The sequence below is a fragment of the Maniola jurtina genome, chromosome 27 (genome assembly GCF_905333055.1).
Source record: "Maniola jurtina chromosome 27, ilManJurt1.1, whole genome shotgun sequence".
NCBI classification, from domain to species: Eukaryota; Metazoa; Arthropoda; class Insecta; order Lepidoptera; family Nymphalidae; genus Maniola; species Maniola jurtina.
The window spans coordinates 1185091-1208962 of record NC_060055.1 but is presented as its reverse complement, the minus strand read 5'-3'; the positions used below and the strand labels follow the sequence as shown (position 1 = coordinate 1208962).

The 23872-nt window shown below is 38.0% G+C and overlaps 1 protein-coding gene across 4 annotated transcripts; it reads left to right on the top strand.

Annotated features, from left to right (window-relative positions):
• The first annotated feature begins 1462 nt into the window (after positions 1 to 1462).
• LOC123879068 (pro-neuropeptide Y-like) lies at positions 1463 to 23586 on the top strand. Of its 4 annotated transcripts, none has more exons than XM_045926577.1 (3): positions 1463 to 1673; positions 21514 to 21684; positions 23025 to 23586. In XM_045926577.1, the coding sequence occupies exons 2-3, from the start codon at positions 21518 to 21520 to the stop codon at positions 23137 to 23139; spliced, it is 282 nt and encodes a 93-aa protein (XP_045782533.1). In that variant the 5' UTR covers positions 1463 to 1673; positions 21514 to 21517; the 3' UTR covers positions 23140 to 23586. The 4 variants fall into 4 exon arrangements, 3 of the variants coding, with proteins under 3 accessions (XP_045782533.1, XP_045782532.1, XP_045782534.1); XM_045926576.1 differs by having other exon boundaries at positions 1463 to 1680; positions 21516 to 21684; XM_045926578.1 differs by lacking the exon at positions 1463 to 1673 and adding an exon at positions 2068 to 2090 and having other exon boundaries at positions 21516 to 21684.
• Positions 23587 to 23872: the final 286 nt, after the last annotated feature.

Below are 23872 nucleotides of genomic sequence, written 5' to 3'. Positions count from 1 at the left end.
TACGCCTCCCCTGTCCGCGCCGCCCACCTGTAACACTGGGTACAACCTCAGCGCCTCACGCAGCAAGCAGCAAGATCACATAAAAGCGGCCGCGAGCTCGCGCGCGCCGCACTGTCTAAGCGCCGCTAAACCGACGCGAGCTAATTAATAACAAACAAAGTCGTCTCTACGCCTCCCCTGTCCGCGCCGCCCACCTGTAACACTGGGTACAACCTCAGCGCCTCACGCAGCAAGCAGCAAGATCACATAAAAGCGGCCGCGAGCTCGCGCGCGCCGCACTGTCTAAGCGCCGCTAAACCGACGCGAGCTAATTAATAACAAACAAAGTCGTCTCTACGCCTCCCCTGTCCGCGCCGCCCACCTGTAACACTGGGTACAACCTCAGCGCCTCACGCAGCAAGCAGCAAGATCACATAAAAGCGGCCGCGAGCTCGCGCGCGCCGCACTGTCTAAGCGCCGCTAAACCGACGCGAGCTAATTAATAACAAACAAAGTCGTCTCTACGCCTCCCCTGTCCGCGCCGCCCACCTGTAACACTGGGTACAACCTCAGCGCCTCACGCAGCAAGCAGCAAGATCACATAAAAGCGGCCGCGAGCTCGCGCGCGCCGCACTGTCTAAGCGCCGCTAAACCGACGCGAGCTAATTAATAACAAACAAAGTCGTCTCTACGCCTCCCCTGTCCGCGCCGCACACCTGTAACACTGGGTACAACCTCAGCGCCTCACGCAGCAAGCAGCAAGATCACATAAAAGCGGCCGCGAGCTCGCGCGCGCCGCACTGTCTAAGCGCCGCTAAACCGACGCGAGCTAATTAATAACAAACAAAGTCGTCTCTACGCCTCCCCTGTCCGCGCCGCCCACCTGTAACACTGGGTACAACCTCAGCGCCTCACGCAGCAAGCAGCAAGATCACATAAAAGCGGCCGCGAGCTCGCGCGCGCCGCACTGTCTAAGCGCCGCTAAACCGACGCGAGCTAATTAATAACAAACAAAGTCGTCTCTACGCCTCCCCTGTCCGCGCCGCCCACCTGTAACACTGGGTACAACCTCAGCGCCTCACGCAGCAAGCAGCAAGATCACATAAAAGCGGCCGCGAGCTCGCGCGCGCCGCACTGTCTAAGCGCCGCTAAACCGACGCGAGCTAATTAATAACAAACAAAGTCGTCTCTACGCCTCCCCTGTCCGCGCCGCCCACCTGTAACACTGGGTACAACCTCAGCGCCTCACGCAGCAAGCAGCAAGATCACATAAAAGCGGCCGCGAGCTCGCGCGCGCCGCACTGTCTAAGCGCCGCTAAACCGACGCGAGCTAATTAATAACAAACAAAGTCGTCTCTACGCCTCCCCTGTCCGCGCCGCCCACCTGTAACACTGGGTACAACCTCAGCGCCTCACGCAGCAAGCAGCAAGATCACATAAAAGCGGCCGCGAGCTCGCGCGCGCCGCACTGTCTAAGCGCCGCTAAACCGACGCGAGCTAATTAATAACAAACAAAGTCGTCTCTACGCCTCCCCTGTCCGCGCCGCCCACCTGTAACACTGGGTACAACCTCAGCGCCTCACGCAGCAAGCAGCAAGATCACATAAAAGCGGCCGCGAGCTCGCGCGCGCCGCACTGTCTAAGCGCCGCTAAACCGACGCGAGCTAATTAAAGTTAACGAGACTTCAAGACGCAACGCAGGTGAGTTCGGAACTTTCGTACCGTTTTAACTTTTTAAAATGTTCTCCGAATGGGTGCTTCATCATGTCGACTGGATGATGTTTTTTTAATATGAGGTATTTTATCGTACCTACACAGTTAAGTAGCATAAGTAAAAATTAAAATCGAAAAGTAAAATAATTAAAAAGTAGAGCGAGCCAGTTTTTAAAATTAAATTACACATCTTATTATTTATCTTATATATTTTGGCCAAATAACGTATCTATTAAACATTTTCTATAAGGACTGAATATTTTTTTATTTAACTTGCCTATTTTTTTTTATAAAATTAAAAATAATTGATTTGGAAGCGCTTGCTAACCAACACCGGTTGGTTAGCAAGCGGCGGATAACTTAAATTTTATTAAAGTTATCGAGACTTCAAGACGCAGGTGATTTTAACTTTTTAAAATGTTTTTCGAATCACCCATTCGAAAACATTTAAAAAAGTTAAAACCACATTAGAGATATAATTTCAACTGTATGCTTTTTTATGTTAAATAAGACAAAAACAATAATAAATTAATTTACGAACTACTTATATGCTTTTTAAACTTGTTTTCATATTTAAAAAAAATACTTTATTGATAAAATAAGACATGGTTTTTAAAAAGAATTATTTGTATTGTGCAATAAACTATTTTTTTTTTATTTGGACTGACACGTTGTAGTGGACCACATGGTGGTAATATTATGGTTACAACACCAAAGAATCGCATACAAATACAATTTTTTTTTTAATTTATTTAATTAAAGACTTAATTAAAAAAGAACATTTCACACCAATTGTTGTAGACCAAAGCACTAGACAAAAACTGAGACTGGTGTTTGAAATTTTGCAGCCCAAATATAGACCGCAGTCTGTGCTAGGGCTGACAAAAAAAAAGATTAATTCATTTTAAGATTAAAAAAAAGAAAAGATTTTTTTCCTCTCTAGCCTGGCTTTACAAAGATTAGCCAATGTCAAGTTTGTAGTTATTTGTAACAAGTTAGTTAAACTATACAAGTGTGGACCCCGTCTGTGCCGGCGCTCGCCGACACACGCACGGCACCCCCTTAGAGCGCTTTCCAGTCAGTTTTAACAAAAAAAACACTCCAAAAAGACAGAGCACGCCCGCCAGCTAACACCAACACAGACGAAGTCCAAAAAAAAAAAGATATGTTAATAATACAAAACTAATTCTCTGTTTACATAATTTGCGCCTATCGTAACTACTGTACCTAAACGTATAAAAATACTTATATCAATGTTACACATTACACAAGGAATAAGGAGCTATCTTCGATATAATCCTCTAGAAATTGAAAACCTTATGACGCTACAAAAGCTGAAGAGAAAAATGCCACCACTATCTAATAAAGAAAATGTTATAAGTTACGTAGGTTCATGTAAGTTACATACTTAAAAATTATATAAACACGTTATAATTTGAACTCGGAAAAAATTATGAATATATTTTTGATCTATTTAAACGACTTTTTAACCGACTTCAAAAAAGAAGGAACGAAGGTCTGGCACGCGCTGGCTCTTACTCCATAAGTACCTATATAAATAACTAATAAGTTCCCACATAACGTCTTAGCATCCGTGTATCATATTTTTATTACACCTACATTACCTAGGCAGACATTGCAGCATTGTTATGACTACCTACTAGAATCTAGATAGTTAAAGGACGCGTTTCCATTGAAGCGAAGCGGTGCGGAGACGTGTTCAAAAGACCAATCATTTAGCATTAGGGGATTTTTTTATTCCAGCATAAGTTAACCCTTTACTGCGAATTGCGATCTCACTTGGTAGTAAGTGATCATGGTGCTCAAGTCTTGATGCTCATCGAGTCTTAGGTGGAAGTGGGCTAACTTGGAAGGGATATGGCAGATTTTTAGAGTTCCGTACCTCAAAAGAAAAAACGAAACCCTTATAGGATCACTTTGTTGTCTGTCTGTCTGTCGTGTCTGTCAAGAAAATCTATAGGGTGCTTCACGTTGACCTAGAATCATAAAATTTGGCAAGTAGTTAGGTCTTATAGCACAAGTAAAGGTGAAAATCCGAAAACCGTGAGTTTGTGGTTACATCACAAAAGAAAAATTAAAATGTGTTCATGAACAAATAATTAGTATAGTCAATTTCAAAGTAAGATAACTATACCAAACGGATTTCCCTGTACATTCTAAAACAGATTTTTATAGATTTATTTTTATGCATAACAGTTTTTGATTTAATCGTGCAAAATGTCAGAAAAAATACCCGATTACGGAATCCTCGATGCGCGAATAAGACTCGCACTTGGCCGAGTTTTTTAGGACATCAGCAAACCATGGAATACACATAAACACAAACCTACATACTAACTGCTAAAATCAATACTCTTCCTTTTGGCTTTGCCATAGTCGGGTAAAAAACATTGGATTTAACTCAAATAGGACACTTGAGTTTTCTTCATCAAATGACGAGAGCTCTCGACAATTTCTGACATCCACAAGAAGTTTTAAGATAGCCAATTAGCAAATAGCGGTGCAAGCCTAGTCACACTAATATTATAAAGGTGAAAGTTTGTGTGTATGTGTGTGTGTGTGTATGTTTGTTACTCCTTCACGCAAAACTACTGGAAGGATTTAGCTGTGAAATGGAGATAGATAATGTCCTGGATTAGCACATAGGCTACTTTTTATCCCGGAAAATCAAAGAGTTCCCACGGTATTTCAAAAACCTAAATCCACGCGGCCGAAGTAGCAGGCATCAGCTAGTGGTTAATATAAATAAAAAATAAAATAAAAAAAAATAGTACCCGGCTGAGTTTGTTGTGGGCTCTTCTCAGACTTGGGCGCGTTTGGCACCCTCGTAGCTTTAGTTTTAAGTTACGTAATTAATTATCACCATATCGTACAAATTCGACCATCAAAAAGAGTACAATTGTACCTACTTTAAATAAATGATTTTGACTTTGACTTGACTATATCAGCTTCCTAATCGGAAGGCCTGGAGTTTGATCCTGGGCACGTACCACTAATAAATAAAATTGGAGTGTCTGTCTGTAATTTCAAAATATCTACCGCATATTAAGGTCATATGGTTATTTGAACGATACTATAACTGAATCACACGTTTTTAAATTTTTTGTCTGTCTGTCTATCTGTCTGTTTGAAAAGGCTAATCTTGGGAACGGCTGAACCGATTTTGACGGGATTTTCACAGACAAGTAGAAAATTGACCAGGGAGTAACATAGGCTACTTTTTTAACCGACTTTCAAAAAGGGAGTTATGTTTTTCTACCTATGTACACCGAAATCTCCAGGATTTCTGAACCGATTTGCGTCATTTCTTTTTTAATCGATAGAGGAACTTTGCGACATTGTTTTATAAAAAATTTGGAGTCCAACTCCTCAATCCTGATGCTGCAGGGCATCGGACCAATCCACGCGGGCGAAGCTGCGGGCATCAGCTAGTTATTTTATAAAAGCTGAAAATTTCTCCGCGTCTTATCCCCAACACAGGGAAGAACGTTCAGCGACTATGAAGTTTGGATTATGGTGGCTTTGAGATATAACAGGTAATAATGCTGTCAAAAAATCTTACGTCAAAATATATAGTTAGGGTTCAAAATCAAACCAAGAATTCCTTTACTCTAGTCCACTGTTCATCTGAATTATTAACCCCCGACCCAAAAAGAGGGGTGTTATAAGTTTGACGTGTGTATCTGTGTATCTGTCTGTGGCATCGTAGCTCCTAAAATAATGAACCGATTTTAATTTAGTTTTTTTGTTTGAAAGGTGGCTTGATCTAAAATGTTCATAGCTATAATCCAAGAAAATCGGTTCAGCCGTTTGAAAGTTATCAGCTCTTTTCTAGTTACTGTAACCTTCACTTGTCAGGGGTGTTACAAATTTTTAATTTGTCACTTGTTACATACGGTACCTTTGATCTCTTAGCAAAAGTCGTTAAGAGGGCTCTCTCCGTCACTCGTTTCATACAATCGTAGTTCCAATTTCATTTGAATATTAAGCAACCAAAGTCCATGAAATTTTGCAGACATAGTCTAGAAACTAATATCTATGTCTGTGGTTTTCCAGATTTCTGTTAAAATATTCGGTTTCAAAGTTACGCGGTCTTTGAAATTTACATACAAATCTTTGAGCGCCTGTAATTTTAAAACTACATATTTTTAGAAAAATCTAAAACACCACAGACACAGATATTAGTTTCTAGAATATGTCTGCAAAATTTCATGGACTTTGGTTGCTTAATATTCAAATGAAATTGGAACTACGATTGTATGAAACGAGTGACGGAGAGAGCCCTGTTAATATCAAGACTTCACAACTTCGTAAGAGGTAGATGACATTTTGAACAACTTATATGAGTTAAGTCTTTATATTGTTGTGTTTTATAAAGTTGTTTAGATGTGAAATAAATGACTTCATCATCTCTTTATCAGACTAAGGGTAATTTTTAGGGTTCCGTACCCGAAGAGTACCAACGGAACCCTGTTACTAAGGCCCGGTACCTATCCATCAGATTTTTTACCTCAGACCCAAAAAGAGGGGTGTTATAAGTTCGTGTGTATCTGTTTATCTGTGTATCTGTCAGTGCTCCGAAAGTAATGAACCGATTTTAATTTAGTTTTTTTTTTTTGTTTGAAAGGTGGCTTGATCGAGAGTGTTCTTAACTATAATCCAAGAAAATCGGTTCAGCCGTTTGAAAGTTATCTCTCTTCTAGTTAGTGTAACCTTCACTTGTCGGGGGTGTTCTAAATTTTTAATTTACACTTGTTAAAAGTTTACATGATAATTTTTACACGTTATGTACCTATTATGAATCTGATTGGTGGACTGAACACATCTCCTGTCCTCTCCGCTTAGATGGATACCGAGCCTTAACAGGGCTCTCTCCGTCACTCGCTTCATACAATCGTAGTTCCAATTTCATTTGAATATTAAGCAACCAACGTCCATGAAATTTTGGAGATATATTCTAGAAACTAATATCTGTGTCTGTGGTGTTTTAGATTTTTCTAAAAATATGTAGTTTTAAAATTACAGGAGCACAAAGATTTGTATGTAAATTTTTAAGACCGCGTAACTTTGAAATTGAATATTTTAACAGAAATCTGGAAAACTACAAACATAGATATAAGTTTCTAGAATATGTCTGCAAAATTTCATGGACTTAGGTTGCTTAATATTCAAATGAAATTGGAACTACGTTTGTATGAAGCGAGTGACGGAGAGGCCCCTCTGCAAAATTCAAATTCAATTTGGTTTTTCGCAATTTATAAACCAATACGACAAAGTAGGCTTATGGCATTCTAATTGCGCCAATGGCAGTATCATCCTCACAGCTTTATATAAAAATCTTTACTTGAAAGGGTCCAGTTTAAGAAATTAGGCAGTTACGCGTAATTTAAAATTTTGCTCATTTTTAAGACTGTTGAACCGGTATGAGCTATTTTTAAGCTATTTTGCCCCCCTATATTTTATTAAACACTGCATTTATGTAAAACATTTATATACTACTTTGTAGAATATTTCCTGTTTTATCAAATTGACAGACAACATTTTGCAATTTATTCATATTTTATCTTTTATTGCCTAAAATACCAAAAGACTATTACTGAATTTTGGATTTCGTGTCATCTTTGACGTTCACTACATCAAAAGTTACTTGGTCGATTCTCACAAAGAAATATATTTACCAAAGAAAAGGTCCTGAACTAATAAGATGACAGAACCAAATCTTTCGTAATTATTTATACTGTGCATGATAAGGGAACCATATTTTCGTAAATATGAATAAGGAAAGTTGAATTTTGTATAATTTCTTGACTCTCTTATACTTACACAAGTATATAAAGATTAGTATTAAGTACTGACTACAATTATAAGTTTTATTCACTCGTACTTAATCTATAAAGACAATACACTGTTTTTAAAAACATCACTGTTTTAAAAAAAAAAACGACAAACTAATACCACATACTTAAAAATATTGAAAAAATAATCCGTTTGAAAATCGTCTAGGATCAAAACGGTTTGTTATAAACTAAACTGAACTCGGTACGTCCGTTCACGGAAACAAACAAAGAACCTCGGGTAAATACCTAAACTTGCCAATCAGGCTCATGCGTTAACGCTCTTAAGGATTTCTGTTTTCAATGCGCTATTTTTATGCAATGGATAAAGCAAGGAGTTAAAAGGTTTTAAATTAACGGTCTATTGTAAGATAAAAGCTATTGTTAACTTCGGAATAAACGGTAGGTAATGTGCCTTTACTTTTAAATAAAGATAAATTACTAGTTAAGTATAAGAATTACTTAAGTTATTTATATGTCAGCCGAAATAATATATGAAGGTGCCTACCTAGGTATTTACTTACAAGTGTAAATTAAAAATTTATAACACCCCCGACAAGTGAAGGTTACAGTGACTAGAAAAGAGCTGATAACTTTCAAACCTCTGAACCGATTTTCTTAGATTATAGCTAAGAACACTCGCGATCAAGCCACCTTTCAAACAAAAAAAAACTAAATTAAAATCGGTTTAATAGTTTAGGAGCTACGATGCCACAGACAGATAGACAGATACACAGATACACAGATACACTCATTAAACTTATTATAACACCCCTCATTTTGGGTCGGGGGTTAAAAACGGAACCCTTATAGGATCACTTTGTTGTCTGTTGGTCTGTCTGTCTCTGTATGTCTGTCTGTCTGTCTGTCCGTCCGTCCGTCCGTCCATCCGTCCATCCATCGTGTCCGTCAAGAAACCTATAAGGTACTTCCCGTTGACCTAGAATCATGAAAGGCAGGTAGGTAGGTCTTATAGCACAAGTAAAGGAATAAATCCGGAAACCGTGAATTTGTGGATACATCATTAAAAAAAATTTAAATGTGTTTCAATTTTCAAGTATCATATGAAAAGACTTAATACCTGTACATTCTAAAACAGATTTTTATTTATTTTTATGCATAATAGTTTTTGATTTATCGTTCAAAATGTCGGAAAAACTACCCAAGTACGGAACCCTCAGTGCGCGAGTCTGACTCGCACTTGGCCGGTTTATTTTTTATTTTTTAAGAAAGAAAACTGATTTATTCATCTTGTGCACAAAGTATTTAGACAAACTTAAATTCAGTGGTTAGTAATTAGCTTTTAGTGGATTTCCATTTTTAACCACCATAATTTTTGCAATACCTAAATGCATTACACAAGGAAGATATTGTAGTAGGTAGATATTGTACGTTTAGATACCTACATTGATTGGTAACCCATCCATGCAAAGCCGACGGAAACCGGCTAGTTAAATAACGAATCCGTAATAAATATTCCAAATACAAAACCAACAGAATAAAATAAAATTATCATTTCACCCAATTTGCAAGCTTCAATTAACAGGAATTCAAAATGGCCGCGCCATTTCTAATTCAAAATTTAAACTTTGAAATTTTGAAGCCCAGTGTTGCAAGTCAAAGGGATTCAGACCGCGTCGGATATTGTTTTTACGCCTGGCAACATTTTAATAAGATACGTGAACGTGAGATTCAAAATGGCGGTTGCCGCGCACTGGTTGATGTCTTTTGCACGTACAAAGTTTTATAATTCCTCCCTTTTGAAACGCTTTAGTTATGTAAATTGCGAAGCTGAGGTGACATTAAACATGTATGGAAGTTTAAAAATAAATAATTCTCGTTTGGAAAGTTTAACTTCGGTGCATATTACTTACCAAAAGCTCATTATATTATTAAAAAAACTAGCTGATGCCTGCAGCTTCGCCCGCGTGGATTTAGGGTCTGAAATCCCGTGGGAACTTTTGATTTCCCAGGACAAAAGTAGCCTATCCGTAATAGCCCGTCCCCTGGATGCAACGTGTTTCTGTACCACGTGAAAACATTTAAACGGATGATCCTTTAAAAGTTCCGAGGGATCGCCAGGACTTAGGAATGCAATTCCTTACAGCATCAGGGTTGAGGAGTTGGGTCCTCGAAGTCAACGACGAAATCTTTACTTGGTACAGATACCTTCAATATCAATCAATTTACAGACAGATACACAGATACACACGTCAAACTTATAACACCCCTCTTTTTGGGTCGGGGGTTAAAAATACCTAAATAAAAATGACTTGAGGACCTCATCTTCGCTGGCTTGACCCTCAATAATGAGAGAGCGGCTGCTAAATAATAGATAACTGCCGATGAATGAGTTGAACGTGTCGGGTAGCACAAAGAATAGATCTTTGAACTAAACATAGCAGCAATCAGTCTGTTGTTGTAAACGCGTCAAATCACCTGCTACTAGTGATGTGACGACAGTCACTATCGATACATTTATCGAGTGTTGAATTTCGAAAGTTCAAATGCGAAATCGTTACGCAAGGGGCTAAAACCTCCCGAACGGCCGCGTAAGCTCGCGACAACTGCGAATCACAAGTGTAGCTGTTGTTCACACCTTCGCGTTCCCCTTTCCCCGATCAGTGTCGGTTTTAGTCCGCGACAAAGGGTTTCGTTCATAGTCACGCACAAGACTGTGTTGATTTGCGAGTGTGGAGGGACACAGTTCACGCGTGGATCGCGGCATACATTCATGGCGTGAAATAATGGCGCGACTTCACGTACGAGTGTAGAGCCTTTAGATAAAAGTTATTTGAAGATTGCGAAATCGGCCCTTAAAATAAAAAAAAAATACACAGATATTTTTAGTCAAAAACTACATTGAAGTTGAAAAGATTTTGATGAAAGGTTCATAGATTCTGCGGGATGTAAACTGGGTGTAGGCTCCTTTTTATCAGGACAAATCAGTGCCAATCGGATTTTTCAAAAAACCTTAATTCATGCTATTAATGAAGTCACGGACATCATCTTGTTAAAAAAAACGTATAAAATGTAGCCTATGACACCCTAGCCTATTACACCCGGTCCATAATAACGAATCGATTGACACCTCATTCATCAAAATCGGCTCAGTAGTTTAGGCGCTACGGTAGAACACACATAAATACAAAGCTACATACATACATAGACTGCTAAAATCATAACACTTCTTTATTCTTTGCCGTAGTCGGGTAAAAACGGACCAATAAAATATTAAAAACTAGAGGATTTAAGTTTTTAAGGATCTCGTGGGAAATATTTGATTTTCCGGGATAAAAAGTTGCCTATGTCAATTACAGGGACGCAAGCTACTTCGGTACCTTTCATAGAAATCGGTTAAGCGGATGGGTTTTTGGGAATCCCGTGGGAACTCTTCAATTTTCCGGGATAAGTAGCCTATGTCCGTCCCCGGGATATAAGCTAACCCTGTACCAAATTTCGTCAGAATCGGTTAAACTGTTGGGTCGTTAAAAGGTAGCAGACAGACAGACAGATAGACAGACAGACAGACAGACGCACTTTCGGATTTATAATATTAGTATGGATATCTAAAATCAACCATCGATAAATCGATATTTAAATCCAAGCGCATCACTAAACGTGCCGTAGAAAAGGCTTGTAATTTTCTCCTCACCGATTTATTGGAAAGAGGGAAAATTCACCCGCGATTACAGGGGAAACGTGGCGCCCGTTTATATTCTCAGCCGATGGAAAGAAAACAACGTTTTTTACATTTTAAACAATAGCTACTGTTTTGTTAGCATGATTAGCGAATTGTTTAGTACCTACCTACTGTATGAAAAATATTGAATGGAAATATAGGACCCTCAGCAGGGCTCTCTCCGTCACTTACTCCATACAATCGTAGCCCCAATTTCATTTGAATATTAAGCAACCAAAGTCCATGAAATTTTGCAGACATATTCTAGAAACTAATATCTGTGCCTGTGGTGTTTTAGATTTTCCTAAAATTATATAGTTTTAAAATTACAGGGGCTCAAAGATTTTTATGTGAATTTTTAAGAACGCGTAACTTTGAAACCAATTATTTTAACGGAAATCTGGAAAACCACAGGCATAGATATTAGTTCCCGGATATTCCATTGAGTATGATTGGTTAGTATTCCAGTGAGAGACGAACTACGTTTGTATGGAATGTGTGACGGAGAGAGGAAAAAGAATATACCTAAATGAATTTTGTAATAATGTCATGATAATAAAGAAAAAATAATTATTATTCCTTTTTTTAAAGTCTGTTAAAAAATTAAAATGTGTTCTCATTAGTATTTTCACCTTTCAAAGTAAGCTTATCATATGAAAAGGCTTTACATGTACATTCTAAACCAGATTTTTATTTATTTTAATGCATGTTTTTGATTTCTCGCGCAAAATATCGGGAAAAATACCCCAGTACGGAACCCTCGGTGCGCGAGTCTGACTCGCACTCGGCCGGTTTTTCAGGTAAAAATAATTTTAGGTACCTGAAAAACTGGCATTCTGAACCAGTGCCAGTGGAAGATGCATTATTTGACGATTCAGAGTATAAAAGTTCAATTGAATATTTTTTTTAACCGGATAATATTTTCTAGCTGCAACGTAATATAGACAGAACAGAATAAAGAAAAGTCTAATAATAGAAAAAAGATAACTTCCCATCGCTACCAACGCCCGTATTGTATGCCTTCGAGCTAAATATATTTACATAAAGAATTATATAATAAATTGCATGTAAGTTCACATAATTAGGTATTTCCAGAAGAAAATCTATTTTAAAAGAGCACGATAAGAGCTAATATTTTCAAATAAAGTGCAGGTATTGCAAGCGGTATTTCATTATTTCCACCAATAAAGTAACTGTTGATATTGTATGGCCATTATTGCGTCGTAAATCATGATGGTTTATGTTGGATGGTGTATACTGCCCTTTTGCTTTTTCTCAAGAAAATCATATAGACCTTATATATAGACAGACAAGTTTTAAGTTTAATTTAGAGCTGTCAAACTGCCACTTTACCTTTGACTTAGCTGCCAGTCGCGAGCCAATTGTTTAAATTTGTAGCGTGTACTAAAATTTAGAGTCTTTAACAGGGCTCTCTCCGTCACTCGTTTCATACAAACGTAGTTCCAATTTCATTTGAATATTAAGCAACCAAAGTCCATGAAATTTTGCAGACATATTCTAGAAACTAATATCTGTGCCTGTGGTGTTTTAGATTTTTCTAAAAATATGTAGTTTTAAAATTACAGGGGCTCAAAGATTTGTATGAAAATTTTTAAGACCGCGTAACTTTGAAACCGAATATTTTAACAGAAATCTGGAAAACCACAGACATAGGTATTAGTTTGTAGAATATGTCTGCAAAATTTCATGGACTTTGGTTGCTTAATATTCAAATGAAACTGGAACTAGGATTGTATGAAACGAGTGACGGAGAGCCCTCTTAAATGTAAAATTCATGTTACGTCCTTTTTCAGCAATATTAAAAAGATTTTTTACTTACTCTATTTATTATAGAGAAAGTCAACAGAATCGGCGCTAATTTGTAACCCCAAGGGTGCCAATAGGACTTTATAACTTTTAACTAAGCCTCCGCTGTCCCTCCGTCCATTCGTCCGTCCCTCCGTCTGTCCGTCTGACTGTCTGTCTGTCTATTACCGGTATTGATTATATTTTCTGTGAAAATATCAATTCTCTGCCTAATAAGGTTCACGAGATACAGCCCGTTGACAGACAGACGGACGGACGGACGGACAGCGGAGGCTTCAGGAATCCGGGGTTCCATACCCCTCGGGTATGGAACCCTAAAAACTAGAAGTTAAGGAAATACCTACGCAAATCTGCGGTTTGTGATTTTTTTTAAATAAAAAATAGCGAGCAAACGAGCTGGGTCACTTGGTGTTAAGTGATTACCGCCGCCCATGAACATTTGCAGCACCAGAGATGCCGCCGGTGCGTTATTGGCCTTTCAGGAATTTGCTAGGCCGCCCCTTGAATAACCCCATGCAACGTTGTTCATACGATTGAAGGGATTTAAGTTATCTACAAGTGGTAATCCATACTTCCATACTTAATGTTATAAATGCGAAAGTGTGTCTGTCTGTCTGTCTGTCTGCTACCTTTTCACGGCCCAACAGTTTAACCGATTCTGACGAAATTTGGTACAGGGTTAGCTTACTTTTTACCCCGGAAAATCAAAAAATTCCCACGGGATTCCCAAAAACCCATCCGCTTAACCGATTTGTATGAAATTCGGTACCGAGGTAGCTTGCGTCCCTGTAATTGACATAGGCAACTTTTTATCCCGGAAAATCAAACGGTTCCCACGGGACCTTAAAAACCTAAATCCACGCGGACGAAGTCGCGGGCATCCTCTAGTTTATTTATAACTAGCTGACGCCCGCGACTTCGTCCGCGTGGATTTAGGTTTTTCGAAATCCCGTGGGAACTCTTTGGTTTTCCGGGATAAAAAGTTGCCTATGTCAATTACAGGGACGCAAGCTACCTCGGTACCGAATTCCAGCCAAATCCATCCAGTAGTTTTTGCGTGAAGGAGTAACAAACATACACACACACACACACACACATACAAACTTTCGCCTTTATAATATTAGTGTGATTCTGTGGTAATTACCTACAAAGTTTTCTACAAGTGGTAATTATACAGGTTTTAAACAAAAGTTGTAAAACACTTCATAATATTGTAAAACTAAAGTGGGTAGCGTCAACGCATTACATAAATTAGTTTGCTTTGTCGGCTTTGTTAAAATTATAAATAGGTATCGTGGCAAAGCGCGGGAAAGAGGTTTGCAAACATGGCGTATGTGTCAACTGTCAAGGGTTTTAATTGGTCGTTCGTAGGTTGTAAGCTGTTATTATTATGTTATGGTATTATTAAATACCTTTTTCCTCTCTCGTCTGGCTTTACAAAGATTAGCCAATGTCAAGTTTGTAGTTATTTGTAACAAGTTAGTTAAACTATACAAGCATGGACCCCGTCTGTGCCGGCGCTCGCCGACATACGCACGGCACCCCCTTAGAGCGCTTTCCAGTCAGTTTTAACAAAAAAAAACACCCCAAAAAGACAGAGCACGCCCGCCAGCTAACACCAACACAGACGAAGTCCTATTAAATACCTAGTTATAGTGTCCAATCAAAATATGATCATCAAAATGATGAACCCCCGACCCGAAGTTATGGTATGTGTTATAAGTTTGACGTGTGTATCTATGTATCTGTCTGTGGCATCGTAAATCATAAATTAATGAACCAATTTTAATTTAGTTATTTTTGTTTGAAAGGTGGCTTGATCGAGAGTGTTCTTAGCTATAATCCAAGAAAATCGGTTCAGCCGTTTGAAAGTTATCAGCTCTTTTTTAGTTACTGTAACCTTCACTTGTCGGGGGTGTTATAAATTTTTAATTTACACTTATTACAGACTTAAAATAACAGCTAATTTATCTAACTTCTTTTATGAGCTTTTCGTCGAGCTAGGAGACTTATAGGCGAAGACTCTCCTTTGTTGGCGAAACTTCAAAGTCTCGATCACCGCCGTAAGGTCGCCGGCTTATCGGTGTTTTATAGGATATATTTCGGAGAGTGTGCACAGGAACTTTTCGATCTTGTCCCCCCTTCACCATTTTACCACCGAACCGCAAGACGTCGGGCGAGTTTCCATCCTTATGTCGTCGACATTCCATCTACACGAACGAAACTTTTTGCGTCTTCATTCCTCATACGCATGGCTAAGTTTTGGTATACTCTTCCGCGATCTGTGTTTCCTACCAAGATACCCGGATTGTAATTCAATCCGGGTATCTTTAAAACAAGAATGAATAGGCATCTTCTAGGTAAAGGCGTCCCATCTTAGACCACATCGTCACTTTCCATCAGGGCCCCAAGTCTACTATTGCAATTGTGTTTCAGTTGTCTATCAATGACATCTTAATTGTTACTTTTAGCAATTTTGGTAGTCTACTAATTCAATGGCGTCACAATTGTTTTCCGATGGCGTGCCACTGACACAATTGTAAATAATTGGTAGTCCCGTACTTAATGACAAGTCAATGATCGAATTTAAGCGTAGTCTGCTAATATGGCAATTTATAACTTAAAACCACGCGATTCACTTCGAGAAAAATTTAAGGAAATAGGTATCCTTACCGTAGCCTCTCAATATATTTACAACAACATAATTTTTGTAAGACAAAATATTCTTAGTTACAAGAAGGTTGGCGATCTACACAACAGGCTGACTAGACACCGTAACGGGCTTGCGACTCCTACGCTCCGTCTCAGGAAGGTCCAAAAGTCATTTGTGGGAATGGGTATAATCTTCTATAACAAAATTCCTCAGTCAATTTTGGACTTGCCTTTACACAGGTTCAAAAAATCTATTAAAAATATGCTCTTGAGAAAAGCATATTATACTATCGAAGATTATGTAAATGATAAAAAAGCGTGGATTTAAACTTCGATTCGCTCCAGCAATGCGCAGGACTTCAATTGCTTTTATACATGGCATAATATTGTATATCAAATCTTTGAAAAGAGCAACCGCCGAGTTTCTTGCTGGTTCTTCTCGGTAGGAAAGGCATTCCGAACCAGTGGTAGATGCTTTTGACGATTCGAAAGAACTTGTAAAAGTCTAATTGAATAAAAACATTTTGAATTTGAATTTGAATTTGAATAGTTTGACAGTTGCAATGACCATTGGATCGCCATTGAACTATCATTGATGCGCCATTGTGCTGTCATTGCTTTTATGCCAGTGTTTGTTTGGTTTTACAAGGGTTTTACATCATGTTTAGCAATAGTTTGGGTACTTAGTTGTAAAGTTATCTTTCTACGTTGTAAGGTGAACACCTAGGCATAATGTCTAGAATAAGATGGAATATTTTGGAATTGGCCAACGCGGTTGATACTCAACAACGCTATCGTTCGGACCAAAGCACGTGCCTCCACTCATGCCTGTGGAAGCTCTTCTTCTGCAACAGGCATGTGATTTAATTTTTGTTTATTAATTCTTTAAAAAAAAAACTAATTCCCACAAATATGTTTATTCATTTAACATAAAAAAGAGTAAAATATCCTTAATATATAAGAGTAATAATATTATGAATTAAACAACATTATTGTATATTTTAGGATGAACACAATTCAAGGGCTGAGTTGGAAAGTGCTACTGAAGTACAGCATTCACAAAGCCATCGAGTTAACCAAGGTCTGCTTGAAGGTAGGGTGCTGCAGCAGGCTCTCATCAACAGGCTGTGGAGAAATGCATGAAGTTAATAATAAATAATTGAAATAAATGATTTTGAATTTTGACTAGACTTTGATTAGATTTTTAAAGAAAAAATAATATTTCTTTCCTATAATCCGCAAACTGTTTAGTGATTATAGTGAAACATAAGAATATTAATTTTTCTTTAAATGCCATGGAATTCCACAATGTAATGTCTGTTTCTATTCAATATTTGATTAGATTAATATTGGAAACTCCAAGCATAGTAATTGATAATAATAATAATTTGCTGATCTGACACCATTACCAGAGTATTTTCCATTTAATTTCTTTGAACAGACACTAAATTGTACATTGAATGTAGTCATCAGATTCTGATCCTGATAGCTGTTTTGTGCGATATTTATGAAAACAAACTACTGTTTATTCAATATAATATAATGACCTAAATTGTTTTTAAATATTAAATGAATAAAAAGGCAACCTTTTTCGAGGGAAATGCAACTCCTGCTCCTCCTGCTGTCCTGCTAAATGCAGCAGCAAACTTCTCAATTGCTGCAGCCAGCCTAGCAGCAGCTTGGTTTTGGTTTGTTGCAGTCCCCAGTCTGACAATTGCTGCATCCAAGTTTTCTGTCGCCTGGGCTTGAGCCAAAATTGCGTCTGCATTTTAACCTCGATCTGGTCAAGCCTGGCCTGCGAACACCGCTTAGCCAGGCTTTGCCCCGTCACAGGTGCGGTTGCAGTCACCGGGATGGCTCTCCAAGTAGTGTAGCAGTGACGAAATCTGCTCCACTACTACCATTTTCGCAGTTCCTTATAATATTCACACCTCTAAGATTTAAATATTCTGTCTACCTAGGTAGGTATTCGCAAGTCGCCTCAAAAATCAAAAATCAAAATTCAAATTGCTTGTTGTTTATTTTAGTGGCTTGCTTATTGCAAGAACTATCAAATGACATTGACATTTAATGTCAATTCGACAGTTACAGATGAAATATAATTATTTTTAACATTTTATTTTTTAGATCGCACTTAAAATTTATCTTTTTGGCTTTTTATGATCATATTACTTAAGGCTTAATCTTTAAAACACAAATAGATAACATTTATAATCGAATCTAGCTTAAATAAACGTTTTTAATATGTATTATTTTTTTTGGACTCATTTCGGCAAAAGCTTTTTGAGCAAATGGCAATACCAACTACAATGCAACTACAATCCAATTATAAGACCATCGGTCGGCCATTGTGAATTTAGTAGACTACGAAATTATGAACCAATGGTAATTGAATTAAAATTGCATTGTAGTTCAATGACAAATCATGTAAAATAGCAGACTTGGGGCCCAGGTGTGATTGTGGTCAAGCGCTTACCTATACTGAATTTAAAATAAAAAAATGACGTATCTAAAACTTCTTTAGATCCAATTAGATCAGTTTTCGAACGAAAGTAACGCAGAGTAGGTATGTCGTCGACATTCCATCTACACGCACGAAACGTTTTGTCATCATTCCTCATACGCATGGCTAAGGTTTGGAATACTCTTCCGCGATCTGTGTTTCCTACAAATTTCAATACGGGTATCTTTAAAACAAGAGTGAATAGGCATCTTCTAGGTAAACGCGTCCCATCTTAGACCACATCATCACTTACCATCAGGTGTGATTGTGGTCAAACTAGATACTTGATTTATTAGGAGATACCTGTCTAGTATTCATTAGCATTTATTGAATTTCACATTTCAGGCAATTAGAAAATAAGTAGAAGTTTTGTCTTGTTAAAAATTAATAATAAAAATTCAAAAGAAAAATATATAACCGACTTTAAAAACCACAAACACTAAAAAGTAATAAATAATTTTCGTTTAGCTACACGTGTAATGTACCTAGGTATGATGTCGAAGGAGCATATTAAAACAAAATTAGAAATCCAAGAGTGAAGCTCGCCCGCCTTCATACCTAGGTACATTACACGTCTAGCTAAATTTTACTTTTGAAAATTTTTTATTTCACAATTTTTGGTGGCCCTACTATACTATAATATGCTATGCCCAGTTAAAACCCTACTGTTTACTAAGCTATTACACTGATCGCGAGCAATTTGCTCTTATCCATTGCGGAGTTCTGTTCTCCATTTCCGAAGATATTCATCAGATCTTCATCAAAATATGGGACTACCTGCACAGTACCTATACCCTTTCAAACAAAAAAAAAATTCCAAATCGGCCCAGGGGTCTTTAAGTAATCATACATAACAAAAAAAAAAGTTTCCGACGAATTGAGAACCTCCTTTTTTGGAAGTAGGTTAAAAATGAATATTCTTTCTAGCCACTTCCTAAGGAATAAACCTCTTAAACACATCTGAAACTCAGTTATCGTAAAATTTAACCGTAGAGATACTCGAAATAACTTGAGATGTCTGAATAACATTGCGCATCTCACTCCGAAATGTTTCATACATTTCAAGTACCTAGGTAAAATGCTTGGTAGTACTTACTGCATTCAATATCTTGTAAGTTAAGGTAAAATATACTATAGAGGAGTTGGACCAGCCGCACGTTGGAGCACCAATTTGTAGAAGCGTTGGACCAGCCGCACGTTGGATCGCCAATTTATAGAGGCGTTGGACCAGCCGCACGTTGGATCGCCAATTTATAGAGGCGTTGGACCAGCCGCACGTTGGATCGCCAATTTTTAGAGGCGTTGGACCAGCCGGACGTTGGATCGCCAATTTGTAGAGGCGTTGGACCAGCCGGACGTTGGATCGCCAATTTATAGAGGCGTTGGACCAGCCGCACGTTGGATCGCCAATTTGTAGAGGCGTTGGACCAGCCGCACGTTGGATCGCCAATTTATAGAGGCGTTGGACCAGCCCTACGTTGGACGCCAATTTGTAGAAGTGTTGGACCGTTGCGTCGGATCGGCCACTAGTTGGAGCGCCATCTAGTCTTCGGGTCGAGTACTAAAATCGGTGTTACAATACCTATTAAAACCATATTAAGGTGTCGGCCGGCCTGAAAATTGGACTAAAGATTTTATTTTTAACTCCCGATCCAAAAAGAGGGATGTTATAAGTTTGACGTGTGTATCTGTGTATCCGTGTATTTGTCTGTGGCATCGTAGCTGCTAAACTAATGAATCGATTTAGTTTTTTTGTTTCAAAGGTGGCTTGATCGAGAGTGTTTTTAGCTATAATTCAAGAAAATCGGTTCAGCCGATGAAAGTTATCAGCTCTTTTCTAGTTTTCTAATAGAGGTTTTTGTGTCGGGGGTTTTTTAAATTTTAAGTTACAATTTATAAACTAGCGCTTGGCTGCAATCAGACCTGCTAGCAAGTGATGACGCAGCCTAAGATGGAGCGCGCTTGCCTAAAAGATGCCTATTCACTTTTGACTTGAAGGTGCCCATATTAAAAGTGGAGGGAAAAACTGATGCTGGAAGGGCGTCCATATCCTAACGTTTCGGATAAGAAACGAGGAAGCAAATCGCTTCGTACGTGCGCGTGGAATTTCGACTACGTACGGATGCAGACCTTGACGATGCCTTGCAGTACGATGGTAGAAAGGTAAAAGAGGAACCAGGTCAAAAATTTCTAAAATCTCTCCAAAATATATGTCAATAGTATATCCTGTAGAGTACCGATACTGATTGTAATAATCGATTTTGTTTATCGAAATGATAATCGAAATCCCCGAATCGAGATTTAATTATGTAATCGATATTAGAACAGCATCGGTTCTTTTGTAATTTAATCAGTTACAGGATTTTAATATGATAGATTGTGGATTTTTATCTCTCTAATATTTTGCCGCGATACTTAAAAACAAAACGGTCAAGTGCGAATCGGATTTACACACGAGGGGTTACGCACTATGGTACAAGATTTCTGAAACTCCTTCTTTTTCCAGACCTCATCCCATGCTACGTGGGGTCGGCACAACATTTTAAAAAAAATACCCATTTTTAATCATGACTAACATTCGTAACAACAACAACGTGGGGTTTGAACCGCCAACCAACTAAACTCAACGGTTATAGGAGCGGACTGAAATCCGAAATTTCAGTCCGCTCCTATAACCGTTGAGCTATTGAGGCTTAATGTCTTCTTCTTCCACTGACTCTCACTAAGATTTCTGAAACTAGTACGATGAAATGTTGAAAGTTAATGTCGCACAGCGCCATCTTGATGTGATTTATCAAATTAATCATTTCGGACAAATCTTTAATTTTTTGTGATGGAACCACAAATTCCCGTTTTTCAGATTTTTCCCTTTACTTGTGCTATAGGACCTTGCTACTTGCCTTTCATGATTCTAGGTCAACGGGAAGTACCCTAAATGTTTCGCCGCTGGATAGACCGCGAAGTGTGGAAGTGTCTATTTAGCACGCCATACATAAATGGCAAAATGTGAAGGCCAAAGACCTGTCAATATACCATCATTGTTAGTCAAATTTCGCAAAATAAATAAATCATTTAATTTCATTTCTTAAAAAAAAAACAAAAAAAAACCGACTTCAATTACCACAAACACTAAAAAGTAAAAAATAATTTTTGTTTCTACACGTGTAATGTAGTTTTTTGAACGTTTTTTGAAGTCGGTTAAGAACTTTCTCCTTTTCTGAAGTCGGTTAAAAATACCTACATATCCAGCAGTGGACGCTGTATGTAGTTTGACGATGATTATGATGAGGATTCTTTGTTGTAGCCATGCGCGTCCTCCTGTCAGCCATCTTGCTGCTGTGCGCCATCTTGTCGTGCGTGACGCAGGCGCAGTACCCGCGCCCGCGTCGCCCCGAGCGCTTCGACACCGCCGAACAGATCTCCAACTACTTGAAGGAACTACAGGAATACTACTCTGTACATGGTAGAGGACGGTGCGTAGCTTTAACCAATATATAAATATCGTTATTTTAACCGGTATAAATATCGTCACTTTTACCGTCCGCGCCGCCCCGAGCGCTTCGACTCCGCCGAACAGATCTCCAACTACTTGAAGGAACTACAGGAATACTACTCTGTACATGGTAGAGGACGGTGCGTAGCTTAATAACCTATCGAATATCGATCTATCGTTACTTTTAATGGTATAAGTATCGTTACTTTACCGGTATAAGTATCGTTATTTTAACCGGTATAAATATCGTCACTTTTACCGTCCGCGCCGCCCCGAGCGCTTCGACTCCGCCGAACAGATCTCCAACTACTTGAACTTACAATCCGGGTATCTTTAAAACAAGAGTGAATAGGCACCTTCTAGGTAAACGCGTCCCATCTTAGACCACATCATCACTTTCCATCAGGTGTGATTGTGGTCAAGCGCTTACCTATAGTAAATAAAAAAAAAACTACAGGAATACTACTCTGTACATGGTAGAGGACGGTGCGTAGCTTAATAACCTATTGATGTATCGTACTTTTACCGGTATAGGTAAGTATCGTTACTTTTACCGGTATAAGTATTGTACTTTTATCGGTGTATAAGTATCGCTACTTACCCATATAAGTATCGCTACTTCAAAACCGCTACTACAACCGGTATAAATATCGTTACTAAAGAAATCGATTATTTTGCGGTTGGCGCCCAACGTGGGACTTCTAGAGACTAATGAAACGTATTGTTTTATATTATAAAAATTTAAATAACACATCCAGTTAAAAATCAGTCTACCTTAGTTCTTCGATATTAAGTTTTTTTTTTTACTTTTCGACCCATACTGGGCGCTAATAATTAAAGCTATTTGCCACTAGATGGCGTGACTCTTTCGCTTGCTATATAAAAGAAAGTTAATAAAATCACTTGGCAACGTTTTGGTTTCTATCGTGGTTTGTTGTAGAATCTCGTAGTTTATAACTACATCGTTAGATGGCGCTGTTGGTATTGTAAGATTCATTGGCGAATTATTAATAACCCCCAACCCAAAAAGAGGGGTGTTATAAGTTTGACGTGTGTATCTGTGTATCTGTCTGTGGCATCGTAGCTCCTAAAGTAATGAACCGATTTTAATTTAGTTTTTTTTTGTTTGAATTGAAAGGTGGCTTGATCGAGAGTATTCTTAGCTATAACCCAAGACAATCGGTTCAGCCGTTTGAAAGTTATCAGCTTTTTTCTAGTTACTGTAACCTTCACTTGTCGGGGGTGTTATAAATTTATTATTTACACTTGTTAAGATTTTTTTACCATTGTTTGAATTTTATATTTTTTTTTTTATTGCAGGTACGGGAAAAGGCAAATGCACATAGCCGATTCGTCGATAGTATTTAGGGAGATGCCATTTTTCGACGAAATGCATAACGAAGACGCCATGTTTAAGAACCTTGGATATAAGTAAAATGGAATCGAAAAAACTGTCGCAAATGAAAAAAAAAAAACACAAAAAAATGTCCCAGTATTATTTATTTCAGATTGATAAACATTATAAAAAATGTAAATAATTGTTTTAGTGAATTTTAATATGCCAAATACTACGCTTAAGTAATTATTGTCAATTAGGTACCTATGTATAGTTTTATTAACTATTATAATTTATTTAACTATCAATTTCAATACCAAAATGTGCTACTCTTAACTAGTCAATTGAGTATTAATTTATTGTCAATTAACGTACTTTAAAAATAAATCCTCAAAATAAATTTTCAGGCTGGGTGAAAATTATTTTTGGGATTTTTGGCCGCTATCACTGTTAAATTAATTTAAAACTTATTAAATGTTAAAATTATAGTTCTAGGGGTCTAGTGTAGAGTTTTAATAAATAGTACCTACCTACTTATTTCAGAAATGCAATACACGAATGTGATTTGTCTGTTTTATTTACACGTCCTGTAGTAAACCCTTCTTTTATGGGGATAAAATGTATCCTATCCCTGTTTCCGGGATTCAAGCTATGTACGTGTCTTTTATCACAACCGGTTCAGCGATTGATTTGTCATGCAAAGCTGATATAAGTATGGAAAAGGCCCTCTATTTACTTCTCTCTTCTACGAGAAATGTGTCCAGCAGTGGGACTCTAATAAAAAATACTTTTATATACTAACTAGAGGATGCCCGCGACTTCGTCCGCGTGG